The sequence below is a fragment of the Myodes glareolus genome, chromosome 8 (genome assembly GCF_982192425.1).
Source record: "Myodes glareolus chromosome 8, mMyoGla1.1, whole genome shotgun sequence".
Classification (NCBI taxonomy): domain Eukaryota; kingdom Metazoa; phylum Chordata; class Mammalia; order Rodentia; family Cricetidae; genus Myodes; species Myodes glareolus.
Window position 1 is genome coordinate 10,905,331 of NC_142033.1, and position 27,966 is coordinate 10,933,296.

The window sequence follows — 27,966 nt, forward strand, 5'->3', positions numbered from 1 at the left end:
TTCAATTAAGCTGCTTTTATTTTTGTAATATAGAATGAAAGTCCTTTGTTACTGGGGGAGAATGATACAAGTTCAGCAAAGCTTAATACATCAGTAGTGAAGTTCCCTTCACAGTTACACTGAGACACCCTTGACAGGGACTTGCCTAAAGAATCAAATGTCATGTCCCATCTAGGAACTATAGTTAAAAAAAAAAAAGATGTTTTCTCACCTTGTAAGGAAGAAAATCATTACCAATATAGAAACGCAACAGTCATTAAATAAATTAAAAGCATGTTTAAACTTTTTCCATATACATATAATATATATTTAAATTGCCATGGACTGTACAAGCATTAAATTTTCAACTTAAACATTTACAGAAATTAGTGTGAAAAGTTGAAGGGAAAACTTTGTTTTTAGAAAAAGGGGGATCATTTTATCCCTTATAAGCTACATTAAAATACCGAGAAATCAGACTTACCCAAGATTTCTTACTTAGTTGCTTACTTCCTCATCCTTACAGATCAGGTATGCATAGCTATTCTCTAACCCAACCTTGATTCAACATGTTCAGACATTTGTTACTTGATAGCACAGAGAAAATTTAAAGCTTCAAGATTAACTGAATAATGTAGTTAAAAAAACATTGTATAAGTCAGACTGATGATAGTATTACTTACAATTGTCTATGAAATATTAAATGGGTAATGAGACTTTTATACAGAAATAGTAAAACATTATATTAACGAATAAATGATCATCAGTTAATACATAGCTAGGTGAGCGTAAAATTTAATCTGGAATACTGCAATCCTGAGATCTAAGGCATTCAATATCCAGTTTCCTTCTCCAGCATTAGATTCTGTAAATTATATATTATTTACACAGGTTACAATGAGGAATTCTTGAAATACTGCATGGATATGGGTAATCCCTTAACTGGAATTCCAGAAAACAGTTATCAGGAAAAGAATGCACAGAGTCAAGCCAGATGGGATCCTAACTCTAAGTGGGGAGGCAGACACAGGCTCCCACCCCTAATCATGAAGCTTTCTGAAACTGATACCCCCTTGCAGATGAAAAATTAGTATTCTCCAGTCGAGTGTTGCTGGGTATGTTAACCACACTTCAGGGTAGGCTCTGTGCCCAGGAATAAATATGCTCAACACAAAACTAACCCAGTGGTATTTTTTTTGTGGATTTTGTAGACTTTTTATTTAATAAAAAATAATTATTTTATTTTCCAATGTCTCTCCCTGTGTGTATCTGTCTTTCTGTGTATCTTTTTGTGGAGTGTGTGTGTGTGTGTGTGTGTGTGTGTGTGGTGTGTGTGGTTTGTGTGTGTGTGTATCTGGAAAAATGGCTAAAGCAGTGTTTGAAAGGAAAGACAGGAGGAAGAGTAAAGTTGAAAAGGGAAGGAGAGAGAAATAGAGATGGCCAAGCAGGTTTAATCTAGAAAACAGCTTTTAAAAATGTAATGGTTTCCCCATCAATCCCAATATTATATAGGAGAGTTCTCAAAATCTTACAGTGGCACCGTGTGGAAACTTGTGCCTAACACGTTGCATATAGGCACCTTTTAAGTATTCCTTTAAAAATAAAGTTTTATTAATTAAAATGTCACCCATGAAAGACTATGTATGAGACAGCTCATCTTAGAAAGCAAACTCTCTGCCTTTAATAATGGCTGAACTCTATAGACAGCTAAAGGCAGAAATGGGATGAAGCCTCATGGGTTCAGATCTCACATACACTCTGAAGTGACTTTCTTATTTCTAATCAGCATGTAAGTCTGATCTAAAAGACAACCGCCAGACACACACTACCTGAATTTACTCTGTCCTTCAGGTAAAAACAGTCACAGGATCTTTTAAATGTTTACATTGTGCATGTGTGTGTGTGTGTGTGTGTGTGTGTGTGTGTGTGTGCGCGCGCACGTGTGCACACACGTGTGAGCACAGGTTAGAAGACAACTTATGGGCGTTCTTCCTCTCCTTCCACCATGCTGATCCTAAGAATGACTTGGGGAGTAAGCACTTTTACCTACTGAGATACCTTTCCAGTTTCCGAGGGAAAGACTATAAAGCAATTTTCAAGGACAAAAAATCTAAAAGGAGGCACTTATGACTATTGGAGCTGGAGACACCCTGTGGTCTGGACTGGCTCTCTTTCATAGTGGATAACTTTTAGCAAACTTTGATATAAGTGACTATAAGTTCCATGATGAAGGCTGATACCTTGATCTCTGGGGTGGAGAGCCTAGAAAAGGTGGGGAACATGATAGTCATGCACATGGTCATTTCTAACGGGTTTGAAGCGTCAACATCTGTGGACAGCAGCACACAAAGAAAGAGAGTAATTAGCAGAAGAACTAGAGAACCGATAACTCCAGGAAGTACTTCCGAAATTAGCTTAGAGCATATGAAAATGTTAAAAAAAAAAAAAAGGAGGTACAGGAGAGCTACATCTGGGTTTTCAAAAATGGAATTCCTGACTCTCTTTTTTCTGGAACTCAGTGAAATGCAAACATCCCATCAGGTGGCTGGATCAAGCATTGCTCTTGGCATATGCTCTCGAATCACGGCAATCATCAGTGGATGGTGCTCATCAGAATACGATATTTAAAAAAAGGAATCCCATGAAGATGGAGCTTCAGAACCACAAAAGGAAAAAGGTTTTAACAAAAGTACAGACACCTGGCACATGTATATACACACTAGCCCTCAGCGTATGCTAACTCAACACACACCATGATTGTGGAGAAAAATCAAGGGTAAACAAATCTCAGAAATTCTTTACATGAACATCAAAGCCAGCTGGGTGTATAGCAGACTGGGTTGCTCATGAATCTAAGACAAGAAAACTAATAAAAACCTCAAGATTCCTATCTACGTCTCTTTAGTCGTTAGATGAGTAGAGATAACGGGAAGTTATTGCTGTTATTTCCCACCTAGTTTTAAATCCCAATACAAAAATAAGTCAACAGCGTCTATAACACTCCTATAGTCAGTTTGAGTAATAGCTTTTTTTATGTGATTAAAAAAAAAGAAATAGATGTCCACATTTACCAAAATCTTACTTTTAGTTACATTCAGAAGAAAATAAAGTTCAGTTTTGCTTGGTGGAACTCTTAAATCTATTTGTTCATTCTCTTTATGCAATAAAACATCTTTTGGGACAAAATGCATTGGCAGTGCAAAAACAGATAGAGTAAAAAAGAAAGGAAAGAAGAAAGAAATGGTCCATAAAACCCAACCAGTGACTGAATCGAGCCTTGGAGTCCCTTCTCTGCCGGGTTATCTGCAAGCGCAGGAGTCCACTGTCATGTTAGGGTAGACCTTGAGCACGACATTCTTGTTCTCATCAAAGAACAAGATGCTAAGCGAGGACATCTTTTCGGGCACACAGCAAGGCTCGGGAATTCCAGAGACGACCCCCACGGCTCTCACTATACTCTGAATGGTCGCGTGATTTGATGGCTTCAAAGACTGGAAAGAGAAATAAGAGCAGCATGTTAGGTGAAACTGCTTTCCCCAGACCTCATCACATTAAAAGGAAAAAAAAAAAAAAAAGGATTTGTTTGAACAGTTCTAAAAAGGCCTACACATCGAATCCTCAGTCCAAACTCCTCTACCTCCAAGGATATGCCATCTAAGCAGCGCCTGCTACGCTCCAGGAGTTGTGTAGGTGGTGTCTTTAATCTTCACAATAAATTGGTTACATTTTTTTTTTTTTTTTTTTTTTGCAGAGACTCAGAGAGTTAAATGACATGTCTGAAATGTCTGAAGTCAAACAGCTGGTAAATAGTAGAGTGAAACTTGGAACTTGGTTCTGTTAGCAGGAATCATTTAATTAGAAACAACTCAGTCCTGAACCATCCAATTAATGTATCCTCCATGTTTTTAATTACAATGACAAAAAAATTGTCCCTGACCCCCTATGAACCTTTGAAGAACTCTAACAAACACACCAACAGAGATAATCATCACTAACTCTAGAGTGAAATTTATTCACCGTTATTAAAACAAAACAGAGTGGGATAGAAGGCTACTTTTATTTGCTTTATTTATTTGTTTTTGCCTAAAGGACGAGTCTTTGGTTGGTTACTTACTATCCCATTCATATAACAATTATTTAGTTCAGGCTACAGATTGGGGTGGACAAGATCATACCATTGGCCACTGGGGGTCACTGTTGCTCCATGGGCAACTTAAATGGGGTGGCTTGGTGGTCTAAGGTGGGCCATGTCCTCTGGGAATAAAGTATGGGGTCTAAAGTTTGCACACGGGTGTCAGGAGTTCAAACAGGGAAGCCTTGTTTAAATCTGTTCCCTGAGAAAATAAAATGCATTTCATGTAGGAAGCTGCTACATGCACCTCAACTCTACCTAGAAGTGCTGTGGAGAGCCACAGTCTGAAGCCTGGAGTGGTCAGGACTCCACAATGCCTGGCAACACTTCCTTAGGTGAATGAAAATACCTTTTTTTTTCTTAAAAAAATTATAAACAGAAATTTGAGAACTCAAGTTGTGGTTCAACAGAACATTTGCCTACTATGTGTAAGGTGTGAGTCCCCAGCTGCCCCTCAAAAACGCAAACACAACAAGTAAGCAGACTGACAAAGCTGGGCATGGCGGTGCCTACTTGCAGTCCTGACTCTTGACGGCAGAAAGAGAAGGAGTTCGAGGCCAGCCTCAATGACACGGGTAGTTGAAGGTAACCTCAGGGTTACAGGAGACTCTATAGCAAAACAAAGCAGAAACCACACCGAAAGCAAAGCTAACAATGAACAAACAACAACCAAATAAAGGAGGATAATTTCCCAAAGATGGACAATATCATTTCAACTAAAACTCTCATTTCTTTCTGCCTCAGAGACTTTTAGATCCATGAATTGGGACCCTAATTCCCAACCAGTAAAGAACACCAGAGTGGAAATTCTGGAAAAGGTAGAAGGTCAAGGATGCACCCAGGCCAATGGAGAAGTAATGCAGAAAGTGGACATACTATCAGAGAAATTAAAACAAGTTAAACAAAGGTGTGCTGGCAGAGAAAGGAAAATATTATCTGAATCATTCTGTCTTTTAATTTCAACAAGAAGAATCCATACTCCAAACTTTAATTTTTGTGAGAAAATTGTAAAATATCTACTGTTAATAAATACAGCACTGTTTTACTCTTGCTTCCTTCTGATTGGAAGTGCATATTTAAAATAGTTTTAATTAGTTAAGTGGTAATTAAGTGTAATCAGCTCTAATTGATTACAGAACAGGGTAGTCTCACATTAAGTTTTAAGAAGTCCCAGTATTGGTACTTTACATAGTGTTTGCTCTATATTAAAATGTGTTTACTGAATGAAAATTACTAGAAAAAATGTAGGGCTCAAAGTAGCATGCAAGTGTATAAAAAAGGCCACAATGATTGCCACTAGTCTATATAATTAATATTTACAAACAGAAGCAAAAGACCTCCCCAAGTCTGTTAAGTTTACATGAACTACCATTGATGTTGTAACACGGTAGTGAACAGCCACTGCAGGCTGCAGTAGTGCGATTAATGATCTTCGCAAGGAACTTTTGCAACAATCCAGTTTTTCTATCATTGATTAAAAGCTATGTGGAAGACTCAGCTTTTCAAACAGCTTGCTGTAAAGCCTCAGAGGCAGTAAAAATCAGGTTTTCTGATATTATTCTCTATGTTTAATGCCTAGATGTCATGTAGTGTGGATAGCCTTGATTAGGTGAGTACTTGAACAATTAGTCCAGCTATGCACTGACTCCCCCAGCTCCTAGAATGTACATCTAGACATGGGAGCAATGTTGTTAAAGGGCTGTAATACTTAGAGGAAATCACACACCCTCCGTTTTACCCATTTATGAGAAACAACTCCTATCAACCAAAATAAAAGATTCTGTGCAAGTGACTTGGTGTAGATATGGAAAATATTCGTGGGTGTTTCCTAAGAAAAATTCCTGTCTTTTTTTTTTTTTTTTAAATCCAAGTCAGAACTGATGTGTTCAGAAACTGAGTACATGAGTAGTCTCCAGTGGGCCCACCAGAATCAGGCCCAAGCCCTTGATTCTGGGGTGGTGTTTGTATCAGGGACTTCTCGGATGACTAGGGAGTATCCCCTTTTCCTAGCTGTGGAATCTCTGATGGAGCTACCATTATCAGGAATGGTCACATCATGCACAAATAATCCATGCTGTCATTTGCTGGTGTGAAGCATGCTGCCAGTAAGAAGCTTTGTTTTCAAGCTAGGATCACGTTGCTCACATTCCTCTCTTCTGAGCTTGGAGCTGGTGCCAATCACAAGTGCGGACCTGTGCTCCTCCCCGTGCCCATCACACTCCTACGACAGCGTCCACTGTCCACATCAATTCAGGGGCAATTTTGCTGAGTTTTGTCGCGATTTCGAGTTTATAGTGCTCATCTTCATGGTTGAGATTAGAACTGGAAGATCTAGAGACATCTTTAATAGTCTATCGTTTTGAATTAATCAAATGCGAATCTCTTTATGTGGAATACTCAGTTCAAAGTATTTCAATTATCTGTTGCCTAACTCTCTATCTTTGCTCTTCCTAGCTTTTTCCCAATTCCTTGCAGAAAAAACTTCATTCCTCTAGTCCTTGTTGGCTTCTTGGATCTCTGTCAGGAACAATGGCTCAATCATTGTCATTTGAAATTTCTGTTTTCCATTGCTGCTGAGGTGGTGAGGGAGGCAAAGGCACAGCACTTGGCTCTGGCTATCTGGGTAGTTTTCATCAGATGGCCTCCTTCCAAGAGTCTCTCTCTGGGAGAACAGACTGGCCGCAAGAGCCAGAAATCAGAAAAAGAAAGGAAAAAAAATCTAACCCAAATTGTTGTGTCTGTGAATGACACCTCCAGCGGCCAGGCTTGCCCCACCAAGCTGTGGATGACGTCCTCTGGTTACATTTGATTACAGATGCATTGGAAGGGGAGAGTATGTCAGCCACTAAGAACCTTCATTCCTGACCTGGGCTATGAGGTTTTGCTCCACGCTCTTGCAGTCCAGCCCACATGGGTGTGATGGCCCAGAAACTATCTAATTGGAATCAGTGAAAGGGCAAAGCCTGGAATTTGGGAAAGGCAGAACACAGCTGTTCTGAATTACAGAGCAGGTTGTCAACTTTTGCAGACGAAGGGCCCTGCCATATAGGCCAGGCTTTCACCCAGGAGGCCCAACAGAGGAGTCTGGCCTGGGAGAACTTTCCTCAGAGGCAAAATACATATCTGAAGTCTGAAAGTTCTTTGGCACTTCAGTCAGGCCACATGTGCTATGCTGATCTGAGGAGAGACCTTCATTTTCCTCCGCTGGTCAGACTGTAGTTTTATTTAAATATCTCATCCTGGATGCCACATCAGACACTGTGCTAACAACAGCAGTGCCTATTAACTACCTCTTCCTTTTACCTCCTATTTCCCATCCTCCTTTGTTAAAGCACTGGCTGGAAGACACAAAGTCATGAGAGCTTAAAGGGAAACCCAGCACACTCTGAAAAATCAAGCAGTCCCGCACAAGGTTAAACGTCTGCTCTTAACTTGGCGAAGGAGAATTGCAACCTCAGAGAAAAGCGCTCCACATGGATCCCTGTTATGTGTCCCTGGAGCTCTGATGGCCTTCCAAGTTTCAACAAATATTATGATGAGTCCAGTTACCGCCACAGATCCTCTCCTCACCCCGTTCTCCCCCTGAAAGAACCTCCTTGGAAGAGCTCACGGCTGTTGAACCCAGAGGGAGAATCCTATTTTCAGTTTTGCGATGTTTGACAAAGGACTGAAAACATTTACAAAACCTGTCTTGCCTCGTGGCTTTCCTTTGCATGCTTGCACTCCCTACACAGTGTTTCTTTAGACGCCTCTTCTGCTCCACCCAGTCCCCTCAATGGCCAGGAGTCAACTGGATGGCAAAAGGTTGTGGAGCACCCACTACCCCACGTCCATTGCTCCGTGACTTCATTTCCTCGCTGTGTTTGCTGTGCAGGTTCTGTTATTTTTATTATCCTCTACTTTCGCTGTTTCAAAGTAAAAAACAAACAAACAAACAAAAAAATAACGTGTAGAAAGTTTTACTGACTTATCTAAAAGGTCCTTGTTGCATAGTGGTGGAACCAAAATTCAAGCACAAAGAAACTATCAAGTCTGCTGTTGCAAAAAAAAAAAAGTGTTTGTGAAGCAGCAGCAGCAGTGAACAAGTGTGTCCGCGTATGATGGTGGGATTGTGCATATGCTTCTCCTAAATGTATCTCTGTAGTTATTAACACATCCCATGGCAACTTTCAAACTATGATTCTCTTCAGTTTCCTCTAAAAGTCCTTCTGAAGAGACTGGGTTTACAAACAGTGAGAGGAAACAGAATGACGTTAGAGTCACAAGTGGCGAGAAACTATAGAAAGGTGGAAACTGAGCTCTCCAGAGTTTGGGGATGAAAAGCAAAGGGACTGAACATCTATGCTCAGATGTTGCCTGGAGCATAAACATTCATTGGCAAGATGAAGGAACAGAAGAAAATTTTCTCCAAGCTACCCAGAAGAAACTATGGCAAATGGGAATGAGCGAGGTTGTCTGGACAAACCCTAAAGACCTACCTAAAGTCAGTCACTCTGATCTGAAAATCAGCTTTGGATTATATTCCCAATTCTCAGTGTCACAAAGCAAGTCACACCCTGATATAGGACACATCTCTGCTTTTTGCATTCACCTGAGTACTGAAGGTCCTTAAGAATCTTGAGGTAAATAAGATAAGGGTCTTGATCCAGCCCTGAATTCATAACCCTGACTTCAGGTTGCATTCTAAAAATAGAAAGTTACAAAACTCCTCTGGAATGACAACTTCGTAGAAAATGTACAAAACTCATCTTTCTGAAATAATCAACAAGGAAAACAGGATTTTTAGATAGGTCACTGGTCCTGAGCCTGACCTAGTCTGTGTCTTTAGACCTTTCTCTGTGTATATCAATCAGTGACTACAGGATTAAAACATAAAGTAGCGATATAAAGACCCATAAACTGAAATTGCAGACTAAGAAGAAAAGGAACATTTTTCTCTATTTTTAGAGAACAGCAAAAATGGTCTCAGATTTTACTAAAAAACCCACTGTGGTTCCTCTTTTCAACTCTGCTGTTTAGTCACCTTTAAGTGTGTGGTAGAGATTTAAGCTCCTGGAAGTTGAGGCTGAAAATGGAGCAGTAAGCTGAACCTCATGGGAGGGCGTGGCTAATTTTTACTATAGAGTGTACTCTTTATACTCAAGTGCAGAGAGACCTGCCATTCGGACATGCGTGGAAAGATGGACACTGGAGTTGGAAAGACTTACAAAAGCAAGCTTATATGATTAAATGCAGTTTCTAATGCTTTTGGAATAAATGAAGGTAATTTCTGGCAGGGTAAGACGGGCCTTGGGGGAGGTCACTGTCATCACATTCTGCTTTTCTTTTCTTTTCTTTTCTTCTCCTCTCTCTCTCTCTCTCTCTCTCTCTCTCTCTCGCCCCCTCTCTCTTTATGTTTAGCAGTTAAGCAAATGGAACACGCATCTGTTGGGATTTAGGCCAGTTGATCTAGACAAACTCAGATCTTGACCTGCACGGGGACAATTCACCTCGTGAGAAACTGTTTATCCAAAACTGCCCCACAGCGGGGTAGTAGACCCATTATTCCTTCCTTTTGCTTCCACAATATTCAGACATCCCTTAAATACCATTCAGAGATCAGCTTTGGCCATCTGGGGCTTGCTTACTGAGGACAGGTGTATATTCACTAGTGGCCACATGGCTGGATATGCACCATGTTTAGAAACAAAAAAATGCATATTTTCCACATATGGTTTTCATAGCCTTCATACCTCATATTACTTTTAACAATCATCAAAGAAAACCCAAGCATAACCACATTGCCCATTATGCTATACTTTAGAATGTTATAAATAAGGTTCCAAATAGAGTTTCTTAAATGAAAACACACACTCAGCGTGCTCCTCTACCCCATGCAAAAACAAAGCGAGCACAAAGCAAATGACAGTGGCTACCTTTGGCATGGGGAACTGGCAGGCTCCGGAGCAATAATAAGCATCAAATGACTTGGGGGAGATAATCCATTCACTCCAGCCAATATCAGCAAAGTCCACTTTGAGGTACCTCCTGGCACAATTTCGAGGTTCGATCCATTGCTTTCGTCTTGCCTTCTTCAGGGTCTGTTCATCAAACTGCAGCGTCTGGCCTTTCTGATGAGGTCCTTTCCTCTGTTTCTTTTTGTTCTTACTCTTTTCAGGGGGCTGAGTCTGAAGGGTCTTGTAAGGCTTTCTCTGCTCCCACACGCCATCTTCCTTGTACTGATACTCGGCCCCAGGTAGCTCATTGTTCTGGAGAGGCATCAGGATTCCAGCAGAACGCTTCTTCCTCCTTTCAACAGAGAGGGCAGCTCTGATGTGGCTATCCAGTTTGGGCACAGTTCCTTCAGGGAAATCTCGGTGTCTCTGTAAGCTAGATACCACACTCTCTGGCTCAGAAATGGCCGCATCATTGGCGTACACCAAGATGTAAGGCTCCGGGGAAAGTAGCATGCGCCTGGGCTGCTCATGCGCTCTGGAAGTAATGTTAAACCCTATGAGGAACTCCTCGTTGTGCTTGACCTTTCTTAGGAGGTGAGTGATGTCTTTCGACAGCCAAGTCATGCTGTCTCGATAAGGTTTGGGCACATCTACTGAGAGGTGACCCAGGAGCTGACTTTGGTTGGGATTGAGGATCCACGCAGAGAGATCTATCTGCATGTGTTGTCTCTGCCCATGACGGGGACATCCTTGAGATACCGGACAGCTCCAGCTGATGTTCACTAATTCTCCAATACAGAAATATAGTGTGGCTGACAAAACATTTTCAGACTTGGTCAGAGAAGTCAGATTAAAGGTGTGCAGCCCCTTTCTTTCGAGAGTTCCTAGGGAAGAAAAACAAAAAGAGAAACTGAAGTAAATAGGAACTACTACTATTGTGTACACTATTCAAAATTCAACTCAGAATAAATCAGTGAACTAAATATAACAGCTAAAGCTCTAAAATCCTTATAAGAAGAAAACATGGGGATAAATCCTCATGATTTTTAGAGTTGGTAGCGGTTTTATGAATATGCCACCACATGAATTCAGTAAAAAGAAAAAAACATATCAATAAATAAAAGTTCTAAATAAAATTGACTTTATCGAGTTAAAATGTTTGTGCATCAAAGGTAAGTACTGAGAAAACGAAAAGATGATCTACAGAATTCGACAAAATATCACCTATCCATGTATCTAAAAGTTTAGTAGCCGGAAAGCAACATACAAGTGACAGCTTTGATTCAACAGAGATCCTGATATACAAAGGCCGTAGATACATCTCCAAAGAAGATAGACAAGTTCCTGGTAAGACATGAACACATGTTGAAAATCATTAGTCGCTAGGGAAATAAAACCAAAGCCTCAATGATATGACACCTCCCGAGGCAGTGTGGCTATCACAGGCAACAATTAAAAGCCTCACATACCAGAACATTTGCGGGAAGAAACTGGAACTCCTAATTATTAGGGTAGGTATATGTTAATTCAACTGCTATGGAAAACACTTTGGTATTTCCTCAAAAACCTAACCAGGGAATTAACATATGATAAAGTAAATTCCTCAGACACTGAAGATAGACACTGAATTAAGTACATTCACAGAAGCCAAAGGTGGTAACGGCCCAAATAGTCATCAGCCGATGGACAAATAACTTATAGTGTACACACACACACACACACACACACACACACACACACACACACACATATATATATATATATAAGACAGAATGCTGTTACTGTGTTAGAACATGAGTGAAACTTGAGAAGTTATGCAAGACAAAGAAACCACATATAAAAGTTCACTTTATGTTTAATTTAATTTGCACTAAGCTATCTAAACTAGTTAAATCCAGAGATAGGAGCAGAAGGGTTCATTGGGGGTTAGAGGTAGCTGGGAATGAGAAGAAACTCTTTAACGGTTCTGAGGTTTTACTTCCAGTTGACAGAAGTATTTAAAAACAAGTTGGACTTTGCAATAGTGTGGCACCTGACAACATTACTGCCACTTCATCATCCATTCACTTTAAATTAGTTAATTTCATGTTATGTGAATTTTGCTTTCATGGAAAAAAGCAAGGAGGGGTATATGGGAGTGTCAGGAGGGAGGACAGGGAAGGGATAAATGATGTAATTATATTATAGTCTCAAAAGAAAGAACTTTTTAAGAAGGAAAACAACACAGAACAAAAATTGTTCAGCCTCCCGTTATTGAGGGTTTCTGTGAGGGAAAACGCTCAACTGACAGGAGTGAGCTTTAGAAGAAGACCGTGGCAAAGTTCGGTCAGCTTTGCTAGTTTGCCCTTAGCTGACGCTCCATAAATGTGCAGAAATTATAGAACACTAGAGCGCTTAGTTTGTATATGGGAGCAGGTGATGTGTGAGCTCTGGAGAATACCAAGACGGGTGTCTACAAACCCTGTACCTCTCCACTGCTGCCTCTGTGGGGTGTTTATTTATCTTTCTGGTGCAAGCAGGGGGTCTAGAATTTGACCTGGATTTATTAACTTTGTAACTCTGGACAAGCTAATGTTCTCATTCATAAAATAGAAAGACCATTACAAAAGACACTTTGTAATACTTTGTATTATCCAAAGTGCTTTGGATAAAGACATGGAGTCCCATTGGGTCACAAGACCGCTAAAAGCAGCATGAAAGCCTGGCTTCTCTCTACTCTGGATTAGATTCCTGACCAATTGGATCAGACTTGTAACTGGCTGAAGGATTATCTGCCTAAAATCTGGTGGTGCAAGAAGACAAAGCCCCAAATGTACCTAGCCTTGTCTCCCCTCAAGTATGAAAGCATAGCAATAAGAGCAACTAAGGTATTTCACAGGCGACTGTCAGTGCCCCATTCTGAACCCCTCCTCCAAAAGGGGCTTCCAGATCTCCAGGAAGCAGCCACTTTGAATTCCAGGTACCGTGAAGTTTTACAGGCAAGTTGACTTTATGATGGAGTTATTACTAAAAGGGCATGATTACATCACCATGGAAACTGGAACTGCCCCTGTACCCCTATAGAAAAAAATCATCTTGGGGACCATGTTGTCTCTTCAAGTGGTAAGGACTCATCCAGAGTCACTTGAAGCGACAGAATGGAGACAAAGAGCAGTCAGACCATACTTGGTTCAGGATTGCTTACGTAGACCCTTTGCATTCCGCCCCAGTCCTTCCTCTGTGGAAACCTGGAGCTCCCACCAGTTCTCTGAAGATGAGTTGAGACATCTAACTCATCTCTGCTGTCTTTCTGTTATCGCCAGACTGGTTAAATTCCTTGCCTACCTTCCCACTACTACTTTCCCATCCTCAATTTTTGTGTGAGGAGCCATGTCTATTTTGTTGGAAGCCACCAAGCTAGTCTTTGGCTACAGCGCCTATCCCCTCTGTCTTCAGAATCAACAAGATATGGATAATGTTCAGGAAGGTGCTAGTGTTTCTTAAATATAAATGTAAATTTCTGATCTGATCCAAGCCTGGACTGACATTGTTATAGGAATTATGACTCTTTCTACCTGCTTTACAAAACAAGATTGGGTAAGAGCTTAGCATTGGGATACTCTGTCTGAACAAATGAGTCACACCTACAAAAAATGTAAAAAACACAGCATTGCTGCTCAGCTTGTCTGAAGTTTGGTATTCTACAAATTCGAAATCTAAACTTACATAGTTCAAGAAAAATGACTGAAGTTGTTAAGTCATTGTACTAACTGAGAAATTAGCCATAGAAAGAGCAGAAAGCAGGTCAGTGAAGGCAGAAACCAGCTCTCCCAGGGTTATCTACTGAGTTCCAGCTAGGCCGAGGTGAGATCTGAAGAATCCAGACCCTGAGGTTTGTCCCAGAGAGACTGCCTCCATGCACTTGTTCCATATACATACTTATTTCAGAAACACACACGTAATCGTGAAATTATGTTCCTGATCAAAAACACGTTTCAGTAAAAAACAAAACATTTTTATAAAGATGTGGAAACTTAAAATGAGTTCATCAAGTCCCCAAGCATGGGGGAAGTGCAATGGGAAACATATTTTACTCATTTTTAACATTGTGTGAAGCAAAAGGAGGAAACTGCCATTTGTGCACATTTGTATAATCCATGACACTGGGATAATATCTTACAGACCTCTATAACAAAGCCATGGCATCAGGGCTGTTCAGGGGCTCTGCCCTTAATTCAGCCCAGTCACCGCAACGTATACTTTTACCCAAACTTCACATACCTGAGAGGCATTTAAAATGCAAGGAGGAGAAGGCCGCCCATTTCAAGTACACGGCAATGAAAGGTTGCTTACGAGTACACTGGTGGGGAATTGATGAACACCAAAGGATGGGGAGCCACTGTTTCCTCCACATTCTATCTCATTCCATCTAAATATGTCATTCCTTCAAGCATGTTTCTCCTTGCATTATACCCTGCTATCACTTAGCCTCCTCCTCAGTTCCAATCTTCAATGTCAATTAACTCTTATAATTCTATCACATTGCCTTCTCATCCTAGCTCTCCCATTTCAGTCCCATGTCTTATCTCGCAGTAAAAGCCCTATGGTCAAGACTCATACATACTGTAGACAATAGCTAAACTCCCAAACGGCTGGTTCCTTCATCTATAAAGTACACTTAGTAGTATCAACTATAAAATTATTATAAGGATTCATTGAAAGAACTCCATCAAAACACACAGCACATAGACCCATTAACCACTAGCTAACTAGAACCTCACTGTCTGGGATGGTATTGTCTAATTGAGACAAATCCAGATGAATCATGGTGTTGGATAAATGTAGGTAGACTTGAAAGAGAGAAGAAAAAGAGTATAGAGAGTCATGAGATAAAGTTAGTGCTTTCAAAAAAGGGTAAAGTCTTTAAAGAGACAGAGTACAGATAGTTAGTCATAGATTAAAAGGAATAAAGAAAAATAAGCCAGGTAAAAATGGAAAATTCACAGAGAGTCTGGATTATGTATATTATTGTGTTATCTTTATACTTTTTGACTGTGAATGAGCTAAGTACAAAGAGACATTTCATTATCTGGACTGTGAAGCTAAACCAGCATGTATATTATAAAGTATCATGACTTTCAAATTTGGATCTAAGGACATGTTGCTTTGGAAAAGAGGTTCTTCTCTTGTTACCACAGAGGATGAGAACCTGTGGATTGTTTCCAGACTGGTGTGGTTTGATGGAACAAGATTCCCCTGAAGGCCACTGTGAACACCCCCCCAAAATTACTATGCCCAACAATCAACAGGAAGCAGTATGGAGAAAATTGTGCTCATATTCCCAAATATTGTCTATAAATGTTTATTTACATTTAAAGGGGGATATGATATAGATATGAATAATTTGCATTGGTATAGATCTTGGTTTATTGATATAAATTTAAGGTCAATCTTGTTATATGTATATTTCTGTTCTTGATTAAGATGTTGTGATTGTGTAGTTCATTTAAAAAATGTAATATATAATTAAGAAATATAGATTATTAGATAATCATCTATAATAGTCAAGCTTGTAGTCATGTTAGTTAGATTTTCTAAATGTATAGAGATATATTTTTGTTAGATAGATATTCTTCAAATCTTTCAGAGACCTTCAGAATATGGCATTTAAAATGTTTAAGATCTTAAGACTTTTCATGACAGTGAGACATGTCTGCTCCTGGCAGCACCAGTTACTTCAAGAGGAAGATGGGCATCAAAGAGGCTTCTTATAGTATTTGCTAGTCATTTGGGCAAGAAACTGCTCTTGCCTGGACTGCTTAACTGGACGTGCAGGACCCACAGAGAAATGACTACTGAGCTTGCCTAAATGGGAGATGGTCCTTCGGGGTTCCTGCAACACAAAAGAGTCTGCTAGATATTCTGCAGGACACAAATTAAAATCTATCATGTCACTTCCCCGCTTTCCCTTCCTTCCTGTAACCACTTTAATGTCCCTTCCTTCTAACTCTTTTCATGTCCTCTGGTGCTGGATAGTTTTATGTCCACTTTACACAAGCTAGAGTTATCCTAGAGGAAGGAAACTTAATTAAAAAAAAAGTCTCCATAAAACTGAATTGCATGTGACCCTGAGGGGATTTTCTTAATTAGTGATTGGTGGAGGAAGTGGTGGTAACACCTCTGTGGGTGGTGCCATCTGTGGACTGGTGGTTCTGAATTCCATAGTAAAGCAGGCGAAGCAAAGCATGTGGAACAAGCCAGTATGCCGTAACCATCCACAGCCTCTGCTTTGGCTTCTGCCTCCAGGTTCCTGCCCTGTGTGAGTTCCTGTCCTGAGTTCCTTGATGATGAACCATGCTGTGGAAATGTAAACTTAATAAACCCTTTCCTCCCCAAGCTGCTTTTCTCATGGTGTTTCATCACAACAATAGTAACTGTGGTGATCTGAAAGAAAATTACCCCCAAAGGGAGGGGCATTATTAGGAGAAGTGGCCTTATTGAATGAAGTGTGTCATTGAGGGGGCAGACTTTGAGGTCTCCTTTGCTCAAGCTTCACTCAGTGTGACAGTCAGTCTACTTCCTGTTGCCTGCATATTAACATGTAGCTGCTCCTTCTCCAGCACCATGTCTGCCTGCCTGCAGCCATGCTCTCTGTCATGACGATAATGGACCAAACCTCTGACACTGTAAGCTGCCACCTAAATTAAATGTTTTCCTTTACAAGATTTGCCATAGTTATGGTGTCTCTTCACAGCAATAGAAACCCTAAATAAGATAGAAGTGGGGACCAGGAACTGAGGTACTGCTATGATAGGCCTGACCATAATTTTGTTTGGAGGAATTTGGACTTTGGTACTTTGGGTTAGGAAAGCAGTGGGATGGTTTAAGCCCTATTTAATGGGACGTACCAGTAGGAGCATGGAAGACAGTGGTGCTGAAAATGATTTGAACTGTAGAGATCAAGAGGTTTCGGAGGAAAAGAATGTTAGTATGTGGTCTAGAAACTGATCTTGTAATATTTTGATGAAGAATGTGGATGCTTTTTGTCCTTTTATAAAAAGTCTGCCTGAGCTAAAGTGAAGAGTTTTGGATTAATTTCTTTGACAGAGGAAATCTTAAAACAGCCTAGTACAGACCCCAAGCTCTCAAATTGATGAATTTTTCTTTGACTGTGATCACACACACACACACCACATGCACACATATACATACTTTACAAATATATAAATATAACCTACTGAGTTCATTTTGTTGTTTTTATATATGTGGTTTCAGGGCTAATTGTATTAGTTAACCAATTAAGAGACTCATCCTTGGTAGAGGTTAAGCCTTTCTCAGCAGTCATTAGCTGCCTACAGCTCTTTGTCTAGGGGTGGACCCTGCGAGATATTCCCCTTCAGTATTATTATCTATCTCTCTCTCTCTCTCTCTCTCTCTCTCTCTCTCTCTCTCTCTCTCTCTCTCTGTCTCTCTCTGTCTCTCTCTCTCTCTTGCTACTGTTGTTATTAGATCATGCCTGTGCAGCCTACTTCGAATTGCTCCAGTCTTATAGGAGACTTCCTGGCATTATGGTCCCTCTGAGCTTTCTTTCTGCTTTCCCACAATGCTCCTTGAGCAGCAGATGCAGGAGCTGGTCTACAGAGGAATCCCCTGGGGCTGGAGTCTCCACAAGCCCACTGTTCTCGGCATTGTGTCTGGTTGTGGTTCTACTAATGGTTTTCACTTGCTGTAGAAACAAGCTTCTTTGGTGAGGAGTGATAACCACACTCTTTAAGAGGCTTCAGGTCTTCTTGGACCTATAACCGCAGGTGGTTGTGAGGCCAGTGCTAGGAAGCAAACGCCTTGCATATCCTACCCAAGAGCAGTATGAACGTTTAGTCTCTGAGCCATCTCTCCAGTCCCAAGAAATGTGTTTGAATATGTGAGAGGCTTCAGATCACCATCATGATGTGTCTTCCAGTGCCATAGGCGAGACAGAACTCTAAAAGTCATGGCTGAATGAGCTGAGTGGGGGCTGGAAGCAGGGTCATATATAAAGCATGACTCCGACTTCACAGAGAAGCATGAATGGGACTCAAAGGAAAGCAGCAATAAGTCAATAGCACTATAGGAGTGTCACCACGATGTAACAGAAGGAGTGCGGGAACCAGAAACTTCTTAGGAACCTTGCAAAATACAGCAAAACCACAACAGGTTTGTTTCTAGCTTTTCTCAAAAAGAAAAGTGGTGTTTTTTTTTTTAAATTTTTTTTTTGCAATGAGAAAATACAGCTACCAATAGGTGGCGCTATTTTCATACTGTTTGGTGGCAACTCTGCACAAAAATTTTCCATTCAGGGACTCCATCTACGCACTTGGGTCAGCCAGCGTTACCAAGCACACACAACCTTGTGTTCTGACTTTTTTGAGAGTTCTCCATATCTGAGAACTGGAGGGTGGTTTGGAAGGTCGGTTTCTGTGTTGGAGACGGAAGGGTCTTGAGCAAGCTAGGCGAGCTATCCCACTAAGCTAGTCTCTCCCTGGGGAGATTTTTTTTCCTTGAAAGCAACAGCACTGGCCAGGAGGTCAGTTTGTGCTGACAACCCACTCCTTGGCTAGGCCCCTGCCTCTGTGATTATGTCTTTGCACGATGCCTCCTTCGCAACACCATGAACTCCTTGGTGACAGGGCTCTTTGCTTTGCACTTTATTTCCCTGACCCTTCAGTCGTATTCAAGAAGTGCCTTTATTTTGTTCTGTAAAATGAATATTACCAGTTTTGCTCCCTTATTATAAAGTGAAAGAACACAGAAATTAGCTGGCAAGTTAGCAACTGTTTGGAGGGGAACTCGGGTTGTCTTTTGCCTGTATTGATCTTTCTAATCATTAAATAAAGGCGGAAGATGTGTTCCTGTTTTTATCTGAGAAACAAAACCAAGGCTTGAGCTTAGGGAGAGGACTCCAGTTTGGGCGCTTGTGATCAGGCGGCAGCTTAGGAGTCTTAGAACCGTTTTGGTCTCCATTTGTCGTCTACCCTTTGTACTAGCTGAGACGGTAACGCAAGCGCAGAAAAGGCAGTGCACCTTCATGCTGACCCACGCAGAACATCTTCAAAGTGAATTAGCAGATACAACGAAAAGCTTTCCCTGAAAAGTCCGATTTTAAAGCAAATAACCTAAATGAAATCTTGATGACTAGTTAAATCCCTGGGAAGCAGGGAAAATATTTCAATCTTACTGAAAATATGTAATTAAGTACACGTTTCCACAGCCACTCCCCATTAGTTCCTCCAGAGGAAGTTGAGTTTCTAGGAAGGCCCAGCGCCTGGGGGTGGGGGATGAAGGTACCCAGAAGTCACTAGCTGACTAGCCATTGCCAGTGGGTCAGGTGGCTCTGCTCCAGGTTGCTTTCTTCTTTCAAATAGAGACTCTGAAGCTGAACATTTTGTATTGTTTTGAAGTCTCAGTCAAATGATTAAGTCTTAAGTCTTGCATGATCCCCAAACAGCTATTCACTATGTCCAGAGCAAAATACAAGCCAAAGATGAGCTAATGTATATTTTTATAGACTAGAAACATGTTCACTAACTGTTTAAGGGCACAGAGCCTCCACCCAAGGGCATTCCTGGACGGTGAACTCCCAGGGGGCAGACAGGTCCTGGGATTCTTTGAATGCCCCTTGCTTACTTTGACAGTCCGGATCACCTATGGACTGAAGACCATTTGTTCAATTTGTTAAATCAACAGCTGTTACCTTTACCAAGTTCAAGAGTGTTTCCTACTTAACGCCAAGGTGAAGAATATGTCAAGTAACTTCAAATTCCCCAAAGCTGGAGGACCCATTCTTGAGTATGAGGGACCTCTGCAATTCCTTCTTGGGCTTTGAAAAGGGGGATTATTAAAGCAGTTATTTCATGAAGTACAATAAAGTCATTTTATTTGGTAATGATAAAATACTGCCCTGGAAATTATTTTAAAGCCAATTTAGTTTTAAAGATAGTGTTCTTGGTTGATAGCTTTGGTACTCTTTTCTCATCTCACAACTCAAATCAACTGAAATGTTTGTTGAATTCAAACCACATGACAAACTTCGGCGGGTCCCCCCAATTGCCAGGGCGAAGTGAGAGAAATTCTGCCTTCCAAAGGCTAAGAAGGGAAACCCTAGGTCTCGTCTCTCTCAATTGAACAAACAAATTGTGTTGAAAACCCTTTGCAAGGGTGAGAGAAATGCATACAATTTTGATATGTCACTTCTTTTGAATGTTTTACAAGAGTAAAAGATGGTTATTTTTAAAGGCAATGACTTCTTTTTTATTTATCAAAAATAACATCATATCGGGCATGAGTGGAATGACCATCCTGTGTTGGCTGAATCCTCCTGCAACCTACCTAGTTTTAAGGTGCACCTCCTCCCATCAGCAGTAGCCATTACCACCACTACAATAGCCACAGTGCCTTCCCTACACTGGGAATGCTATCACTTAAAGGGCCTGGGGACAATTCTCTCGCAGTATTACTAGCCTCAGATACTTCTTATTAGTTTACTAAGTAAGGTCCTGGCAAATATTTCTTTACATACTAACTGCAGCCAGTAATTTAGAATTTCAAGATTTTCTTTTTGCCCATCCCTCTTATTTTAAACAGCTAGGATGTGGTGTACTGGATACTTTTCATTCACAGCAACTTTTAGCGCCATTCCTTGAGTTAAGGTGGAGACTGAACTGAATCTAGCTGCTGGACTTGGAGACTGGTTATGCTAAATGATTATGATTTTGTTTTCCTTGTTTGTTTGTTTGTTTTTGTTTTTTGCCACAGGGCTTCTCTGTGTAGCCTTTGCTGCCCTAGAACGTGTCCTGTAGACGAGACTGACCTAGAACTCAGAGATCTGCCTGCCTCTGCCTCCTAAGTGCTGGAATTAAAGGCACGTGCCACCACTACCCAGCAAGGTAAATGATTTTAATATAGAAAAGGTGGGGGACGGAAGCTGGACATTTTATTTTTCTGTTGGATAAGCCTAAAAGTAAGATTTAAATTATAATCTTGAGCCTACTGCTAGTTCATCTAACACGGCTAGGCTTTGTTTCTCACCTATGAAACTGGTTAAACCAAACTTGAGCCTGTCTCACAGAACAAACAGTGAAACTCAATTGAAAAAGTCAATGTAAAGAAATAATACAAGTTTAGAAATTGTATTCTAAATATTTTAGAATATTCTTAATATTTTTAAGAAACTTTTCCCCTCTGGTTTCACGTAAAGCATAAACACATCTCAAATGTTGGAAATAAGACGTGTTTGTGTATCCCAGGGTACTACAGGATGGCGCTGACCAAGAACTCATCTTACAGCACAGTTCCTGCTATTCCAACCCAATTTTCAACAGGTGACTAGTTCTGCCTTGTCCTTGGTGGCTGAGCAAAGCCGGGTTACAAAGTTTCTCAGTAGAATCCTTGAAACTGGTTATTTTATGTATATAACATAGAGACCACCAAGAATCTTGTGAGAATTCTTCAGCCCACATTGGACATTCTCAAGCAAACTGTGTGTGGAGCTCCCGTCTGTGCTTTCGGCCAGCACATGGGCACTTGTGAGCCCTGAGGACCGCTTCTCTAGAGTGGCCCCAGAGCGCTCAGGATCCCAACATGACCAACACTCTCTGAATTGTGGAATGCTATGCTATTTCTTGTCTCATTCAGTGTGTTAGGTTTTTCAATGGTGGAGGCTTCAAAGGAAGCTGATGAAAATTTCCTGTTCTTCTTTCTCAGGGTGTTTGTGACCTGATAGGTTTATTAAAACAGAGGGAGCTGGCCATTCAGCCTTTGGAGGGCAGGCAGATATCTCTCAGAATCCAGCTCTAAGGAATTTGACACTCTTATCTGGCTTTTAAGGACACCTAGATATACATGGCATTCTCACACACAGACAACACACACACACACACACACACACACACACACACACTGCATAGTGCTTTCTCTCTCTCTCTCTCTCTCTCTCTCTCTCTCTCTCTCTTTCCCTCTCTCAAATTCTGTTTAATGACAGAATTCTTAACAGTAAGAATTCCATCTTTCTTCTACTACTGCTACAATAAAAATGATGAAGATTTTAATTATCAGAATTTGCAAAATCAGCAAATTTGGAGAAAAATCATTAAAACTTGGGTATAAAAGTTCTTCTCCATAATGTAGCACAGAAACCTGATTAGGTCATTGACAATGAATGTCAAATTGCTCAATGATTGTCAACTACAGCAGGCACTGGAGATAAATAAACAACCTGAGAGAAGTCTTGAGTAAGCGTTTCGCTCATCAAGGCATGCATACTGACCCAAATATTAATGGTATGTTATGTATTTCCACTACTGTATTTTTCCACAAATAACAAACCTTTTCTTTCAAGATACTATGCCTGCCATAAAACAATAAATATCAACCACAGAGAAGAAAACAATGACTCCCATGGAAGGAGAGAAAATAAAATGCGAAGACACAGAGGCTCTACAGTTAGACGGAGAGAAGTTTGTAACTTGGAAACAAGAAGACAGGACCATGCCAAATGGACCTAAGTCCCCAAGGTGATAGTGTAATCATGTGTCCCAAGCCTGTGCTGCTGGGAAGAGAGAGCCCAGTTCATCTGTAGTTAGTTGGCCACTGAGTTTTACAGATCTTTTATGGTGAATTAGGATGCTCTTGAACCCGTGTTTTTCCAACTAGACATCCTAGGTCCACAATACTCAGAAGGTTCTCTTGAGGAGGAAGGAGAACACTCGCTCTTTTAAGGGGACATCCCCACTAAAGGGCCTGTTCCACACTGACCATTCTTCCCAACTCATTTGACCTCGGCACCCAGTTTTATACAGTACCTTCCAGAGACCTCTTTCTGTGAAATTTCCCTTTATAAAATAAGATCAGACCACTAGAAAGAACCAATTTTAAAATTAGATCTGTGTGCTGAGAATTCGTCCAGCAAATATATTATGAAGCCCATTTATGCTTCCATCAAAGGACCTGTTTTCGTCAATCAGTCTTCCCAATAGAAAAGTTCATAATGCATAAAGAATTAAAAGCAAATTTGGCCTTCACATTTCTATCTAATTAAATATTTGAAGAAATCAAGCAAGCACTTATGAACTTCCATGACTCAGGTAATGCATGTAGCCCTCTCAACTCCTAATTATGTATGGAGCTGTAGTCTATAAAATTGAGTAAATTGTCTGCTTGAGTGAATTATCTGCTTAGGAGTCTTCCACGTTGACCTTTGTGGTCTCCTTGGGCCTTTGAGTGCGCGTAACTACACTACAAAGCTATATTTGATTTCTTTTTTTAAAAAAACTGTAATTCATTCTCTTTTTCCTTTCCATCTAGCATGAATAATCAAGAATTCATGGTATTATGGATTTTTAAATGTCAGGAATTGTAAAGCTGTCTTGCCTATTACAGTAAAACTTCATTAGAGGCTATCATGTATTCAAAGTAGTGTATAATTCAAAGCAGCTGCGCATCCCAGTGCCTCGCCTCCAGATGTACTATTGTCCCTTAAATAAAAGGATCATACAATCCAAGGACTCTAGAGTTTCAAGCCTTGTTTCTAGGTGCCTGGAATCTTGATTACTATGTCTTAATAACATCATTATATTCTCTTGTCATGAAACACAGCAGAAATGACCCTTCCCCACTGATCCATGTATCCTTCAGGGCACTGGCTTCTAGTCATGTGCATTCCTAGTAATGATTATTCAGGCCTGGACCATATATCAAAATTCCTACAGCCTTATTGGCTAGCATCGTACTTTAGAAATATGTCAAAGCCACAGTCCTTGATATTGAAAGGTTTTGGTTCAGATTAGGTAAGAATCGTCCCCCATCCTTCTCCATCAAGGCAAAACATTCACTCGTGAGTCTGCAGTACTTCAATACTTCCTGATGTTATTCATGAAGGCAAGTATACTTTCCTTAAAGGTAATACACATCCTCTGGAATGTGATATTTTTATAGTTGTATGTCATAAGTAGTGATAGTTTTTAATAAGAAAACTCAGCTTCCATTGCTTTTCCGAGAGAAGTAACGACTAAGACAAGTAAGATCAAGTGACTATGGAAATAAAGAACATAAATTATGTACAGTGAAGGATCAGGACAGGAGAAAATCTCACATAAAGCACTGTGTAGGCTGATAGTAGCCAAGGACACACTTAAATCAAGATTAAAATAAAAGCTAATCTCACACCTTTTTGTCTTCCCTCCAGATGATGCGTTTCTAGCAGATTGGAATTCTTTATCAGCCACAACTTTGTGAATCACTTTTTACAAAGGAAAAGATAAAACTCATCTTTGCATAAACACTTACATATCAAAAGAAAAGCTTACAAGACACCCAACCATTGGTTTTGGCACACCAACTGCCTGGAGCTGAGAGAGAAGAAAAGGGGTTGGCATGAAGTGTTTAGGATCGACGCCACCTGCCACCAGTAATGGTTTAAGTAGGAAACATTCAGAGGGAGCCCACAGCAGCCCAACTTCAGTTATTCTAGGTTTAGAACAATAAATAATTTTAATCAGATAGGTTCCAAAAAGCAAATGGCTCTCTACAGCTATAACTAAGCCTGAGTACGTGCTAGCAGAGCCTGGAAGATTAGTAGGCACTCTACATACAGAGCATAGACACCTGACCTTCCATAAAACCCATAACGTCTTAGGTAGAGTGAACACATATGTTGCAGAAGTTAAGCATGGTGGACTGGGAAAACAAATCTAATTTATTAACACAGATGGCATCTTTTGCCGACATCAACACAGGTCACCAAGTGAAGGATGTGTTGGGGTACAGATATTAATGAAGGGAGAGCAGCATGTGACAGCTTTAGCACTTTCGTTCCCAGAATCATGTCTCACGTCAGTCAGAAGGGTCTTATAGCAAAATTGTTTCACCGTGTGAACAACTAAATATCCTGGAAGGGGTCCCACATGAACCACCTCTCCAGGAGTCTCTAAGTAGAGGTAACCTGGCACTTTAGCGTTCTCTCTCTCTCTCTCTCTCTCTCTCTCTCTCTCACACACACACACACACACACACACACACACACACACACACACGTGTCTACATTTGATGAATAAGTCATTAAGACAGTTTGTAGGATGCTAAAGTGATTTCTTTTCTTATCAGGGCACATAGCCTTGTGTATATGTTCCAAGCTGCAATCCATCATTTCAAGGGAGTGTCTGGCCTGGGGAAGAGTTTATCATCTCATGGTTTAACACTGTGGTGAGTCTGATAATGGGCATTGGAGTTATAATGGGTGGAATGAGTGAAAGCCAGAGATGTGGTTAGGTTCTTATCCATGATTTGCTCAGTCTAAAATCAGTAGGTGTGTGAATGAGACAAACTTGAGTTTTACCTTCCATCACTGTGACCCACACTATAAATAAAGCTTGTTGATACAAAAATAATTTGTCACTTGGATGCCTCAACTATTCTCTGGGGAGAGAATCAAATAAAAATATCACAGCCAGAGAGATTTGGATGTCTTCCTTATTGCCACCTGCTTTGCCCACCCACCAGCCGTCTTCCAGACCTCGTTAGCCCCACGCTGCTCTTTTGCTGCGCTCTACCCTCAGCAATTAATTAATGTAAACAGTTGGGTCACTGCTGTGGTCAGCTGTCAGGGTCCTCTCTTTAAGTGGTTAGGAGGCTATACACAGGCCAGATGGGTTTTTGTGTCCTCAGCAGAGGACAGCTCTTTATAGGTCCTGCCCATGGGTCTATGAAGAAAGTGAAGTCTGACTTAGCTCCGATTCTAGCTAAAGACTTCTGTGCATTAAAAGGCCAACTCACATTTATTGTAGATGCCATTATGCCTCTGAGTTGCAGAATGAATTCCAGTGACAAGCAAGAGATTTCTTTGATGGATTACTCCCCCCCTCCTTCTTTTTCTTTTCTTTTTCTTTTTTGGGCCAGGGTCCTAACTAGTTAAGTTGGGGAGGGGGGTACCATCCAGTAATTTGGACAGAATTGAAAGAGAGCAGTTGAGACACAGTCTCTATCCTTTAACATTCTTGCTGGTTCTTCAACACAAGCTCGAAAGGCAGACTTTGCAATCACCTATTCCTTAATCGTGAAGTGGTGTACACAACCCCTAGTGTGACCTCAAAGCAGATATAAACAGTGAGTGTCCAGGAAATTTGCCCTCAAGCTGTTGGAGTAAACTGTTCACTTCAGCACAAGGGCTGGCTGGCTGGCTTGGGGTGGGGGTGGCGTTCAGACATGAATTTCAGTGTCAATGATTTGTGTTGAAAAAACGGGAAGACGAGATTTTCATCGCTGGTACTAAAACATGTTTACTCTCCACCGGCGGCCTCATCCCATCCCCAACTCTTCCCAGCTTGGACCACGCAAGACTTACTTGCCCAGATGGGTTAGAAATAATCTAAACACGCACGCACCTGGTTTTGTTTGTCTGTTTGCCACTAGGGGACTATCAAGAAGAAAGTGTCAGATATGGTAACACAAAGGTCGTGGCGTTAAGAGTGCTGGATCTGGGGAGCTGCCTGCTGAGTGCACTTTTCTCTCCTGGCCCGAGGTTGGCATAAAATGGCATCCGTTTCAGAATAAAGGCAGCCAAAGCCTGTCGGAGGGAATTTCCGCCAAGCAGTTTAGCCAACAGTGAAAGATCCCCTCTCGGTAGGGGTGCCCGGGAGAAGGCTAGTCTGCTGCGGTGTTGTCCCTTGGCCTCTTCCCACGCGGCACCCCTAACTAAGCTCCGCCACTGTCCCAACTCTTCTCCCACTTGCCGGTCTCAGTCCGGCTCAAACTGGGCTCACCCAGACCGCAGCTGGAGAATTCCGAGAGGGCAGGGGACCGGAAGGCAGCCACCCAGAAAGGTCTCAGGACTGCCCAGCCCGGGGCCGGGAGACAGCGGGGTGGCACGGCGGGAGGTACTGCCCTCTGCTCTCCGGGGCGGGAAGGGCTCCCTCCCCTCCTGACTCACCTGCAGCTGCGGCTCGGAAACTGCGGACGGTGTTGCCACCGCGCAGGGGCTGGGGACCCAGGGGCTGCGAGCCGGGCGTCCGGGTGTCCTGAACTCTACTACCGCCGCTGTACCTATCATAGAGCCACAGCATATGCTCCGACACCTTGTCGTGGGGCGGCAGGTCCGGACTCGGGTCACCACCTGTCGTGCGGTCGTCTGTCCCAGCCCGGCGGGGCTCAGAGAGGTGCAGGCTCGGTCTCTGTCCCTGCGCCAGGTTCAGGCAGAAGCAACCCAGCCACAGACACAGTAACCCACGCGCCCTGGCCATTGCGAGCTCCCGCTGTCGCGCCACGCTTGCTTCTTCGGGTCGTCTGGGGTACTCGGGAGGCGCAGGAGACGGAGGCAGGGTTCGGGTAGCGTTCCAGCGGTGGAGCTGGCGTCCGGAGCCGGGCACAGCTGGAGCGGGGCCGCGAGGGCCGGCAGGTGGGCTCTGAGTGGCAGACTCGCTGGTTCCACTCCCCTCAAGGACCGGAGGGCTGAAGGTCTCGACGTGCGTAGCCGGATTGTCATGCGAGGGCTCTCCCTCCCGCGCCACCTGAGGCTCGGGAACACCCGGCCAAGCGGCCGCGCTGGGGATCTGGATCTGCGCTCCACCGGCCTGGGACGCGCGCTGGGGCGGGGTGTGCGCGGTCGCAGCCAGCTGAGTTCTCAGTGGACGTGGTGTGTGAGTGAGGAGTGAGGTGTGTGTGTGTGTGTGTGTGTGTGTGTGTGTGTGTGAGAGAGAGAGAGAGAGAGAGAGAGAGAGAGAGAGAGAGAGAGAGAGAGAGAGACTGGTTTCGTTCCTTCTTGCCCTGATCAGACCTGTCCAGTCCTCTTGTGGCCAATTTCTTTCTCTAACCTCTAGCTCGCACTCCTAAGGCAGCTGGGACGCGATTATCTGCAGAAGAGAAGCCGGGAGGGAAGTAACCAGCGAACCAGAACAAGAAGGCTAGGGAGAAGGG

General features: G+C 42.0%; 1 protein-coding gene across 1 annotated transcript; it reads right to left on the minus strand.

Moving 5' to 3' along the window:
- Bmp3 (bone morphogenetic protein 3) lies at positions 1–27,966 on the minus strand. The gene is made up of 3 exons (XM_048426361.3): positions 26,984–27,966; positions 10,027–10,931; positions 1–3,470 (listed from the first exon to the last, which is right to left on the minus strand). Exons 1-3 carry the CDS (start codon positions 27,291–27,293, stop codon positions 3,279–3,281), a joined length of 1,407 nt encoding a protein of 468 aa, XP_048282318.3. The 5' UTR covers positions 27,294–27,966; the 3' UTR covers positions 1–3,278.